The sequence below is a fragment of the Photinus pyralis genome, unplaced genomic scaffold (assembly GCF_008802855.1).
Source record: "Photinus pyralis isolate 1611_PpyrPB1 unplaced genomic scaffold, Ppyr1.3 Ppyr1.4_LG1, whole genome shotgun sequence".
NCBI classification, from domain to species: domain Eukaryota; kingdom Metazoa; phylum Arthropoda; class Insecta; order Coleoptera; family Lampyridae; genus Photinus; species Photinus pyralis.
In genome coordinates this window covers 54,132,103-54,145,361 of record NW_022170249.1, presented here as the reverse complement: position 1 = coordinate 54,145,361, position 13,259 = coordinate 54,132,103, and the positions used below count along the sequence as shown (strand labels likewise).

Below are 13,259 nucleotides of genomic sequence, written 5' to 3'. Positions count from 1 at the left end.
TTTGAATAAAGTATTATTGTACGTGTAACCATATTTTGCTTGTTGGTTTCTGGTCGTAAATAAACGAGGGGTAGTCATCTGTACGCTTGTGTTTTGATTGGTAATATTTGTGCATGTATGGTTCCTTTAGGAATCCAATCCGAATTTCTTGCCATATACCATCCAGCTTCCGTTAGATTCAACAGCGGTGAGAAATCCGAGTCACATTCTTTTGATATTTATTGGTTTACTTAAATGTAGTAGGTTCCGGCTAAAGTGAAACTGGCCCCATTTCCACCGAGCTAGCGAAAAGGGTGCGCTGTTGACGCGTTTTAGGCGAAGGTGATAATGAGGTAGGGTGGTAGCGCCAGGTATCCTTGCATTTAAGTATTATTATTATTCTGCTTCAGCTATTAGCCAAGTTAATGTTAGAATTTTTTTGTTGTGTCGAAACCCAGTCGTGCTCTGAGAAAAGTTTAAAAAGGAAAAAGAAACTAAGGGGTCTATTCTGTATATTGTCGTTAACAAACGATATCGTAATGGTAACGATTTGATCTTGCACGACAGATATATGCCGTACCACTGTCATATGTTATATGTCATATAGAATAGAGAAAGTCGTTGCCGAACGATATTCGCTATGTAACAACATCGTTATGCGTTAGAGAATAGGCCCCTAAATGGTGTAATTTGAGGTAGGTAGGTAGGTGTCTGTGGTATTTTTTTACCGCGTACCATTGCACACAGCAATGTTTGTTTGGCGCCCAACGTGGGGCCACAGCAATAGATAGTTTACTCATGTGCGAAGAGAAGGAGCGTAGCATAACAACGTGTGCGAGCTTTTTTGGAAAATACCCTTTCAAATATTTGAAAATAGCTCTGTTTCATTTGAATGGAACCTCTTTATATTTACCAGGTACGCCAATAGTGAGGCACTTTAATCATTAATGGAATATTATTCCAGGTTTGTGTTATACAGCAGTTATTTGCACTTGAGGGATAGTTTGAGATATATGGGGACCACAAATAAACGAACAAGAGAGGAAGTTAAAGTGGTTTGTTTGCCAGGAACAGCACAGCGCACTTTAATCAAATGTATTATAATACTCGTATTTGGTAAGAAGCAACATTAATGTCCATCTCTACTGTGGTCTTGATCGATATGTAAGAGCAACGACTATGCATAACTGGCGTACAAAAGTAATTCAATTAAACCAGCAAACAGAAGCACGCTACGGATAGCGCAAAGTTCGTAAATTTCCGCATATTGACAGCAATGCGGGGCTGAAAGGTATCGTGTAAAGGATACAGCTGTCGGCGTGTGACATATCGATTGCATTGACACAAGCCGTAATAAATTAGGGTTTGAGAGTCGCCATGCTGTAGCTACCGAGTTTAAAATTCAATTTCAACGCAAATGTGAAAGTAAGTCTTTAGATGAAGGTGCATTAGCTTGCCTTCTGTAACTATAAAATAGAAGCTTTTATGTGTCCCTAAGTTAATTTTCTATAAATTTACCTCGACATACTTACACTTTCATTGTTTAAAGGTTGTAGAAAATTGGATACGCGTATAGAAATACTTTTAGGGCGGCGCGCGATGAGACAATAAAGCATGTGAACAATTTGCATACCTATTTCCTTAACGGCAATATTTAGCGATATTAAGAAAGACATAAATGTATGTACCTATGTAAATTATGTTTGTTTACACAAAATCATGAATAAATGCACGTGATTAAAATTTAATAGCTTCACCAGACTATTACAATTCGCACGCAAAAGCTTGCAGTTTGTTTGCAAAACTGGAATAATTTCATTAGGTTTATACATTCTAAATAATATAAAGTTCCGGGACCTTCCGCATAACAAATGGCTCCATTAACCTAGCCCCCCCACAATCAAATTTTCAATTTTTTATTTTGCGAAAGTTTAGTGCTAATTATGTGCTGGTTTGTGCCGCAAAGAAAAAGTTTTGTGCTATTACCGTTTATGGGGTATTAATTTTTTAAGATAGGGGGGCTAGGTTAATGATAGCCCCCCCCCACATTACATATTAAAATATTTTTTTATGCAATAGGTTTGTGCTAGTTATGTGCTCGATTGTGCCGTAAAAAAAAGTTTTGTGCTATTACCGTTAATGAGGTATTAATTTTTCAAGATAGGGGGGCTAGGTTAATGATAGCCCCCCCCACATTACATATTGAAATATTTTTTTATACGATATGTTTGTGCTAGTTACGTGCTCGTTTGTGCCGCAAAGAAAAAGTTTTGTGCTACTACCGTTAATGAGATATTAATTTTTCAAGATAGGGGGGCTAGGTTAATGATAGCCTCCCCACATTAAATTTTCAATAATTTTTTTATGCAGTAGGTTTGTGCTAGTTATGTGCTGGTTTGTGCCGTAAAGAAAAAGTTTTGTGCTGTTACCATTAATGAGATATTAATTTTTTAAGATGAAGGAGCTAAGTTAATGATATCTACCCTCAAATTAATATTAATATTATAACGTATTTTTTAGTAACAAAAAGAAGCTTTACATTTCACTGTGCCTGGGTGGATGGCTGGGCGGATAGATAAACTCTTGATCTAGACGTCTTATTTTCAATCAACGCTACTAGTGATTTGTTATGCGAAACATCGATAAACTTATAAGAACTTTTAGATTTTACTACCGGATGCAAACTTCAAAATATGGTGCGAACATAAGCATTTTATTAAACACAAAAATATTTATAAAAAGGATTAACATATATACAAGATTATTGGGAAAATATAAGCATGTGTACCCGTACAATTTTATTTTGCGAACAAGGCAACACTGTATTTAATAAGTCATTATACTGTTCCCAAAGGTGGTTGTGACGAAAACAGTATGATATAAAATGTCCAACACCATCACAATGAGCACTTTCCGGTCCTTCGAATCCGATCACTCCTCTTAAGTTTAATATTTTTCCACTAATGTTTAACACGGGTGAAATAGCATTAAGTGAACAGCTTAGTTCAGTTGTTTTTGTGCTTAGGTTTAATGGCTCTACAAACATAAATTTCGCACTATGATTGTATAAGTAATGAGTTTCGAGGTTCTCATTACACTTATTTAATTGACATTTTCTCTTTAAAGGGACTGTGGAAGTAAATCTGTCTGTCGTTAATTCTTGTAAGATTTGAATATTGTCTATTTCTATTGTTAGGAATGGATATTCTTTTCTTTCCAGCATTGTACAATTTGTATTACCACACTTAATTAATTGAGAGTAACAATTGACCGGCCATACTTTTTTAACTATGTTGCTTATGGAGTCTACGCAGTCAACTTTCACTAAGCCTTCTGTCATTTTCTGTAACGGGTAATGTCTTTTATTATTTTTGCCCTTTTATTGTATGTGTTCACGCTGACTTGAGTTGAACTTAAATCTCTTACTAGTGAACATATTAACCCAGATTCATGTGTTGTAATAAAATCTCTTATTTCATTACTATCGCAAAATGCCGTAGCTAATATTTGGACAAAGGAATCAAATCCACAAGTATTTGTTAAGGTTACATAAATGTTGCCAATTTTATTGGGTTTTAGTCCATCTCTATGTCCATTTTTAAGTAACCCAATTGGTACACATTTATTTGTGGAGGTGAAGTCTATTTGAAGGATTTCTGCAGCTTTTTGTGTTTAATAAAATGCTTATGTTCGCACCATATGTTGAAGTTTGCATCCGGTAGTAAAATCTAAAAGTTCTTATAAGTTTATCGATGTTTCGCATAACAAATCACTAGTAGCGTTGATTGAAACTAAGACGTGTAGATCAAGAGTTTATCTATCCGCCCAGCCATCCACCCAGGCAAAGTGAAATGTAAAGCTTCTTTTTGTTACTAAAAAATACGTTATAATATTAATATTAATTTGAGGGTAGATATCATTAACTTAGCTCTTTCATCTTAAAAAATTAATATCTCATTAATGGTAACAGCACAAAACTTTTTCTTTACGGCACAAACCTACTGCATAAAAAAATTATTGAAAATTTAATGTGGGGAGGCTATCATTAACCTAGCCCCCCTATCTTAAAAAATTAATATCTCATTAACGGTAATAGCACAAAACCTTTTCTTTGCGGCACAAACGAGCACGTAAATAGCACAAACATATCGTATAAAAAAATATTTCAATATGTAATGTGGGGGGGCTATCATTAACCTAGCCCCCCTATTTTTAGAAATTAATACCTCATTAACGGTAATAGCACAAAACTTTTTTTTACGGCACAATCGAGCACATAACTAGCACAAACCTATTGCATAAAAAAATATTTTAATATGTAATGTGGGGGGGCTATCATTAACCTAGCCCCCCTATCTTAAAAAATTAATACCCCATAAATGGTAATAGCACAAAACTTTTTCTTCGCGGCACAAACCAGCACATAATTAGCACTAAACTTTCGCAAAATAAAAAATTGAAAATTTGATTGTGGGGGGGCTAGGTTAATGGAGCCATAACAAATGACCATTTCACTTTATTTTATTAAATCACTTCCTTGTGGTGCTAATAATTCAAAACTACGGACAACTAAGCACCAAACTTCGATTACACATATAGGTACATAATAATACTTCAGTAAAAAATAAAAACAAAAAAAAATTTCGTTTTTTCCGGATATCTCCAAAAGCAGTCGGAATTTTTTCAGTTTCGAAACTGGATTTTTTTAAGCATCAAAATACGCAACTTTGACAAATTTAAACTACCCACCTATCTCTTACAGTTCCCGACATCCCCATGGTGGCCCTCGAATTTGAATCAGCCTGTATATGTGTTTTAAGTTATGTATTGTGTGGTAGATAAATAACGTGGTATTGGTATATCTAAAACTGAATTTGAGTAAATTTATGAAAAATTGGATACGTTGTGCTTGGATTAAGTGCCAATCTTAAATATCCCTTCAAAATCAAAATCGATACGTTACCTGAATTATATCCTAGATTATACCTTTGAATCAATAAATATGTCAAATGCAGGTTACAATTTGTGATGTAACATATCCTTGCAGTTTTTAAATTTGTATCGTCCCGGCTTTTATGCATTTTATTAACGGAGAAAGACGCAAGCCACGCCACTGGAAATGTTTTACCGTGAATCTTAGAAATTCAAGAGTTTATACTTTATTTTTTTTCCTTTGTAATTACTGTAATTAGCATAGGATGTAGGGCAATTGTTTTGTATTATCAGTTGTCGATTTATTAGGGCATTTGCTTTTCTAATTTGATTTTGCGCAAGGTTTTCAAAGTAAGTGAGGTAAGGGCCGTATTTAGGGGTAGGTAGCTTTGTTTATGAGGTGATCAGGAATGAGTCATTGGAATAAAATAAAACAATTGACAGAATTGACAGAAGCTGGTAGTAGTGAGAGTGGATACTGAGAGAAGGGGTATAAGTATATACGCCTTTTTTGGCTATTTCTCCATGGTGATATTCATCCATTTGAATATATGGCGTTATTGATTTTGAATTTGAATGGCCAGTGCTTTATTTATTGCTGCTCGCCCACCCCCTTTTTTGCGAGGTTGGAGACGATCGTAGCTCGTAACGAGTGGTTACTAAGCTTTGCTATTCTCTGTATTTAAACCAGGAGCTTTGGCTTGTAGAACAGTCCATTTGCATACTGTATTTCGTCCAGCAGGAATATCTTTATACCATGTTCTGTTCAACTTCCAAGTGGGATTTATAGTGAAAAGGAGTCGAATTGGACACAAATCAGGATTGTTTATTAGCCATTTCAATAAGGGCATGGTTTTTTCCCTCCTTGCGTCGTCTTAGTAAACACAGGATCGTAAATAATCCTTCCTGTTTTTCACCTACGTGATTTTCTTCTTCTTTAAAGTACGAAACTAAGCACTTGTTGCTTTCTCCACCATGCCAAGCTAATTCAAAAGCAAATACAAAAAATACCTTCTTTCTGCAAACCATCTGGGGGTTTTCGTCACAACCACGAACTATATTTTGGAATTCATGGTACTTCAGAAAAACGGCACTTTCCTTTCTCTTCTCTGGATCTGTTTGTAGTTGTTTTCTCTTGGCATCTCTGACTGCTTTGAACTCAATATTATTAAATGGGTTAAAATACATGTTGTATTCAGCGAAATATTTCTCCATCGATAATTTGGCAGTTACGTTCCACATCGTTTTAACAGTAAATTGTTTGTACTCATCGCCATTCTGCTTAGCATATTTAATGCCCAGTCCGTTAATACTTTTGCCAGAACATTAATTTGTGTTTTTTCGTCCAAAGTATAGTTTTTCTCCGCACAGAAGCTTATAAACTGACGCCACACATATTTTCTGTTCTGTTTTGTGTTATTTGGTTCGTTTTTCAACACATTTTCTTCAACAGCTTGTAATGAAGCTCGACCGAAACGAGACATTTTTAATAAGAGTTATTTTTTACATCACTTATCAAGCTGAGGTTACTTATAAATTGTCACTGTATTGTGAAGTTGCCATGGATATCAACTGTGTAATTTTTTCTACCGCTGTAATTGACCGATAATTGTACGCTCGATACGGGATTTATTACATATAAGGGATATAGTATTCAAGCAAATATCTATAGTGCGTTTCATAGTGACCTTTCAGTACAGGCTCTTATGGAGAACAGTGATAAAGACAGATTTCAGAAACAGATTTCAGAATCCGCAAACTTAAAACGGGCAACACTGAGCTCCAATGTGCCATAAGATTTACATAGCCCCTATATGCTGTCTGTACTGAAAGGTCACTGTGGAATGCACTATAGGACAGCCCGAATAAATTTCTATGGAGAAAGATTAGGTTTTAAAAGTAAGTTAGAAGGTTACAATTTTGCGTTTATTATTTCACAATGACTTCATACAGATCATAGGTTTTTATCGATGAATGTTCTGAGAGGAGCAACGTGGGCGTAAACTCCAGGATAGTCCGGACGGGCGCATCCACGGCCCCAGGAGACGATTCCAACTTGTTTGTCGCCAACTACCAGTGGACCACCGGAATCTCCTTGGCAAGAGTCCTTTCCTGGACTGGCAAAACAGATCATGGTATCGGTGATGCGGCCGTTGTAGCTTCTGTTGCACTCTTCCCTGTCTACTTCTTTAACATCGACAGCTTGTAATTGCAAAGGAGAGGATCCTCCAGATGACAGAGTGCCCCATCCGGTGCACACCGCTTCACGATCACCTTCCGTCGCATATGCTTCGACCAGGGTGATCGGTTTGCCAATGTCTGAATCCTTGATCGGTTCAGAAAGAGTTAATACGCTGACGTCATGACTAGTTGTAAATGGATCGTAGTCTGGATGTTTTGCAATGCTTGATACCTTGATCACGACACCCTCCGAACCACGGTAAGTACTCGAGTGACGAATTGACAAAGAACTAGCAGATGAGCTGAAAGTATTCGTGAAATTCCAGGGAAGAACCCGATTGATTATCTCTTACCTGCTGATGCAGTGAGCAGCAGTGAGTATCTTGTTCGGTCCGAGGATGGAACCGCCACAAACATGACTGCCGTAACGTTGCAAAGAGACTTGGTATGGATATTCTTCGATCTTAACGGGTTTGCCGCCAACGATTTTTCCGTCAAGTCTCGGAGTTGGACGCAGCTGTAGTCTTGCACCTGGTGTTTACGCAGTGTTTCAACATACATTTTGTTTTCAAAGTAGATTAACTTACCCGCTGCCAAGGTGACTACGGTTAAAAGAAGTAGTAATCGGAACATGGTTGAAATTGTTCTGATGCAACATACATTTTACGAACTATATATAGTATCTAAGTGCATGTACTTCTCGCAAATATAAGTACTTCAAGTGATATGTTTTTAAAAAAATAAGTAATCGCAATTGTATGATATGCGCAAAGCACTTATCCCTTGATTCTAAATTATTCGATAGGATAGAGTGTTTTTATTGTCTATAACTTTTAATAGTTAATCATTTGAAGAAATACAATGATAAATAACTTTGCCATTTCTTTCTGTTTTTTTTTTTGTAATAAAACCTGGCACAATTTTTGTAGGTTTTGCACAGAAAACTAAGGTATTTTGAATACCTTAATAAAAATGTTAAGTTGCTTTTTGAAAAAAAAGTTCGATGCCGTTGCGGCGCTCCAACATTTTTTTGCAAAAATCTGGTCCATTATTTTCCGTTCCCGTATGCCTCATATACATATCCAAAATTTGAACCGAATCCGTCGAGCCGTTACGTCGGAAAATTGCCAACATACGCACATACAGACGGAAAAAAATTTTATTCTTTAAAAGTTGCTTAAAATGATGTAGAACGTCGACATTTGATGAAATTTTGACATGTTCAAAAAACAGTGATCGTAATAGCTACTCTACCTCATGCTAGAAAGCTAAAAATAATCTGTACTCAACTCTCCAACAATTCAATATGGGCAGCCTTTATAGCCAAACGTGCCAACTCAAACAAGGATACGTAAAAAAGTACTTAGTACTTAAAAAATGTTTTTGCGCGATCGGTCATTTCTGACTATTTACCATGGGTGTTTCCATGACAGTACGTAGAATTTACCAGTTTGCTATGATTACGACGACGCCAAAATTACTTACCGATCTAAAAACAGAACAGCAAAAATACTTACCGACGCCTTTTTAAATAATCAACAGTCTTACATTACATTTAATCTTTAATTATGTTAGGTACATTAAACGTACAATTTGTGCTGTTGTTTCCTATAGCAAGACGCTCATAAAGTCATAAAGGAAGTTCAAAGCTAGTAAACTACATCAGACACATGCACATTTTTATGAAATTATTAATTTCAATTTTGACATTTAAACTGGTTACCTAGTGATGTACACCATACCATTCGATTTATTTCGATTATTCTGCTCGTTAATTTTCTTAGGCATATTTATATTGGTTGGATAATTTTAATTTCGATCGCGCAAAAAAATGTTATAAGCACGTCGAACGTTAAGGGTTACCGTTCTCAGACAATAATTGGAGTCGTCGCTTCGCTCCTCCTCTCCCAACAATTGTCTTCGAACGGTAAAATCCCTTACCGTTTCCATACTTAATATACTATATGTTTCATTCGTACCAAAAATGAGTTTTCGTTAAAAAAATTTGAAATGCCCTTTCGTGGTGAGAATTTTCAAAATTTTTTTGCAAAATCGGAAAGGGCATACCCGAAAACCTATTCAAAGACGTGCTACCAATCTTTCTAACTCTTATGATTGCCGAGAAAAAAATTAAAGAAGAAATGCAAATTTCATCACTTTTGTGAGTTTATTTATTTAGAAAAAGTGCTTGTTTTGATCCCCTCTCCCACCCAAATTTTTTTTACATACTTATATCATACCTAGTATATGTGTTATATTATGCTTATACTCTGTATATACGATTTGGAATTTGACGAATGAGAACCTACCCTTCATGAGCTACAACTTTGCTTCTACTGGGTCTACAGACTTCATAAACACCATTTTGTTTGTCTGTTTATAAGCTATATTTTTGCTAAGAATACTTTTTTGGATACAATACTTACTTTTACAGTTATTTGCGAAAAACCGCCTGAAAACGTAGTTTTTTTGTTGAAAAATGAACATTTTCACTCGCAATTATCTCGAATACTATTGACTTAGTGAAAAAACTCTATAGAACAAAAGTTTCTTAGAATTTACTCAATTTATCAATTTCCGTACTTATTTTGAACGTATCTTTTTTCCCCCCCGAGAAGGGGTGGCATTCACCCCCCCAAGTAAAAGCAACCCTGGGCTCGAGTTCACCTTTGAAGTAGAGGGTAAGAGGAACCTAAATCCAAATTTTCATGGGATTCGGTGGAGACGCGGAAAATTACACAGTATCGCCGTATTCCACGTTCATTTACTGGCCTATAGGTGGGTTGGGTCTGTTGTCACAAACGATCGACGATAGAAAATCTTGATCGGTAAATTATTTGGGTTATACGGTTCAATACCACTTATTTGACATTCCTTTATGATGTTGGATGGCGTAGATGCCAACGTAAAGTGGGCTTTCACACCAAAGTAGCATGCGACGTGCGACTTGCTGCTTGGAAGCAAGAAGCACGTCGCAATCAGCATCTTTCACGTTTAGCTTCACACCGAAGCCGCAAATTGCGACTTATCTTCAGTTCTGTGTTGGTAGTGTACAATAACAAAACAATATTGAAAATGTCGTCGGAAGAAGACAATTTTGTGTTAATTGCTGCTATGATTGCAAGAAGAAGAAGGAAAAAAAGAAGAAAAGTTTGGATTCATCCGTATTTACGTGATAATGCTGACACGCATAGCACTTTCATTGTATCCCAGCAGCTACAGTTACATCCTCAAAAATTTCAAAACTTCTACAGGATGGAACAAACAACATTCAAGAAGCTTGTTGATCTAATGAAACCATCAATGCAGTTACAGGATACAAATTACCGAAGAGCTATCACTGTGGAGGAAAGACTTCTTATATTTTTGAGGTAGGTAGGTAATAAACCAGTTAATGCATGGAAATAAACCACAAGACAATTTGCTAAAACATGTTTTTATTATACATATACTCAAAAAACTTATAAATCACTAAATCGCTACTGCGTCAATAATTGATGATTTTGGTTAGGTGTATTAGCGTCATAAGCAGGCTGATTATGTGATGTATAGTTACCTTCGTTGATGAGCATGCCTCCAAATTGATCCGGAGTGAATGTGCCAACAGGAATGTTATACATATGGGACGTATGCGCCGTGTTTGATGCTGAAAGATCTTGATGTATTGTTGAAGATGTTGATGTATTCTTTTCTTGCAACATATTGTCTAATGTCTGCAGCACCACTACTTTGAATCTTCGTTTCTGAGATGCATTTAAAATACCCATATCCGGAAGAATGCTTTTAAAAAAATCTAAGTCAGGGTTTTGAGGTTGTGGCGCGCTTTTTTGAGAAAGGTAATTGATGACAGCATGCTCCATTTCATCGTCTGGTGGTTTTGCAGAAGTTTTTCTTTTTGTAGAGGATCTACTCGATGTACGTGATGGTGTACTTAAAAAAGAATTTTCATCTTGCAAACTTGCCTCGGAATGATGATTAGGGTTGGGTCCTTCTCTCGGTTCTTCTGGACCGGCAGCTGTGGAATCATTTTCATCATCGTCTATTATACTACCCTGATCGGTGTCAACCATTTCGTCTTCATTGGCCTCAGTTGGCAAATTGCCCGATTGAGGTCTTGATTTGGTGAATGGTAATACGAATTGCATAACGTCCCATAAGTAATACGGCTTTTTTGATTTAGCTGAATCTCCACTTTTTCCAGCACGCTGTTTCACATATCTCGTGAGGCTACCTCGAAGTGTTTTCCATTTTTTTTTGCATTCAGATGCTAAAACAAAACGTATGTCAATAAATTAGTGTAGTCCGCATCTTATAATTTATTTCAGTTAATACTATTATTGTAATTAATACTGATTATGATTTTGGCTTATCAAATATTTTATTTGCTTCATTTTCAGGTTTCTCGCAACTGGTATGACGTTTACAGCGCTTCACTTTGAATTTTATCGAGGAATTTCAACAATAAGTAGCATTATTTGTGGATACTGCTGAAAAATTATGGATAGTTCTCCAACCGCAATATATGGCATTACCTACAGTGGAGCAATGGAAAGAGATTTCTGCCAGATATTATGAACTATGGAATATGCCAAATTGCTTGGGATCTTTAGACGGCAAACACATTAGAATAAAGTGCCCTAAAAAATCAGGTTCATCATATTATAATTACAAAGGCTACTTTTCAATAGTTTTAATGGCAAGTGCGGACGCAGATGGCATATTCACTTTTGTGAGTGTTGGTGACTACGGTAGAAATAGCGATGGTCGTGTAATTAAATCTTCCGGTTTTTTTCGCGCTCTGACAGAAAATAAATTGAACATTCCACCTCCTACTGCCTTACCGAATGATGAGAATAATTCAACGTTTCCTATGTTCTTTATAGGAGATGAAGCATTTCCGCTTCATAAAAATATTATGCGACCTTACCCCAGAAGAACCCTAACCAACTCCAAAAGAATATGTAACTACAGACTTTCGAGGGCTAGGAAAAGTGTTGAATGTGCATTTGGTATGCTGGTTTCAAAATTTAGAATTTTTGAAACACAAATTGACTGTAAACCAGATAAAGTTACTCATATTGTCAAAGCTGCTTGTATTTTGCATAACTATGTTCGCAAGAACGATGGCAGGTTTTTGCATGTCAACAACGAACAAGATGTTGATGCTGCTTACAATGCGTTGCCGAGTTTACAACAAGAGCTTCACGGACGGCAACCAACAACGGCAAGCAGTTTGCGAGATAGGCTATGCGTATACTTTGTGAAACCTGAAAATGCACTACCGTGGCAAAACAATGTTTGTATATAAATACTAATTAAATATGTATGTGTTGATTATAAATAAATGTTTTTAAACTCCGTCGTATCGATTTTAGAACTCCGAACGCACGCCCATGTTTCGCCGACTTGATTCCAAGCTTTATCTTGCTCACTTCTGTTGCTATATGCTTTTAATGTGTGGTCATAAAGACACTGATAGGTTTCCACAGTTTGAACAAACGATATATTGAATTTTTCATCGTCTGGTAAGCGTTTTGTGCACGACATCATGAAAAAATATACAAATAATACCTAACCTCAATCACCAAATGGCTATAAACAACGTGTGGGCAGCAAGGAAACACGCAGCCGCGTAGCATTTTATACAACCTGTCGTATACTCACGTCGTACGCCGCACGTTGCCACGTAGCATTTTTGCGCCGCTACTCCGGTGTGAAACCGTTCATAATATGTATAGGTTTTTAAATAAGTAGCATGCTTCTTGCTTCCAAGCAGCAAGTCGCACGTCGCATGCTACTTTGGTGTGAAAGCCCACTACGTTCATTTCAAAATGTACACTGATAAAACAGATTTGGAAATTTACAATAAAATTACTGCTTTTCGGTGACCAAGAAAATTGATGTAAAATCGCAAGCATTCAGTAAACGAGTACATTTACAATTTATATGTAACTACGGATTTACAATTTCTTTGTAAAAAAGCCATTATTTTGTAACAAAATTTCACAATATATTTGTGATTTTAAAATTTAAAATACATATGTTACATTGAAAATTTACTTTTTTTTGTAAAATTTCATGTTATTCTATTATAGTATATTTACCAAGTTTTGGCATTTTACATAGCGATGCACGTTTTTTACATTGTAACTGTACCATTACATTTT

At 36.1% G+C, this 13,259-nt stretch overlaps 1 protein-coding gene across 1 annotated transcript; it reads right to left on the bottom strand.

Moving 5' to 3' along the window:
* Positions 1-6,865: 6,865 nt before the first annotated feature.
* On the bottom strand, positions 6,866-7,805 carry LOC116162942 (trypsin beta-like). The gene is made up of 3 exons (XM_031476722.1): positions 7,680-7,805; positions 7,446-7,623; positions 6,866-7,394 (listed from the first exon to the last, which is right to left on the bottom strand). The coding sequence occupies exons 1-3, from the start codon at positions 7,723-7,725 to the stop codon at positions 6,866-6,868; spliced, it is 753 nt and encodes a 250-aa protein (XP_031332582.1). The 5' UTR covers positions 7,726-7,805.
* Positions 7,806-13,259: the final 5,454 nt, after the last annotated feature.

What these genes read in the sequence shown, in the direction of transcription:
- LOC116162942 (XM_031476722.1), bottom strand. Translation starts at nt 7,725, where the DNA reads ATGTTCCGATTACTACTTCTTTTAACCGTAGTCACCTTGGCAGCGG. An exon ending in CGTAGTCACCTTGGCAGCGG is followed by an intron (nt 7,624 to 7,679) that starts GTAAGTTAATCT and finishes CGTAAACACCAG; the next exon opens with GTGCAAGACTACAGCTGCGT. An exon ending in GCTGCTCACTGCATCAGCAG is followed by an intron (nt 7,395 to 7,445) that starts GTAAGAGATAAT and finishes GAATACTTTCAG; the next exon opens with CTCATCTGCTAGTTCTTTGT.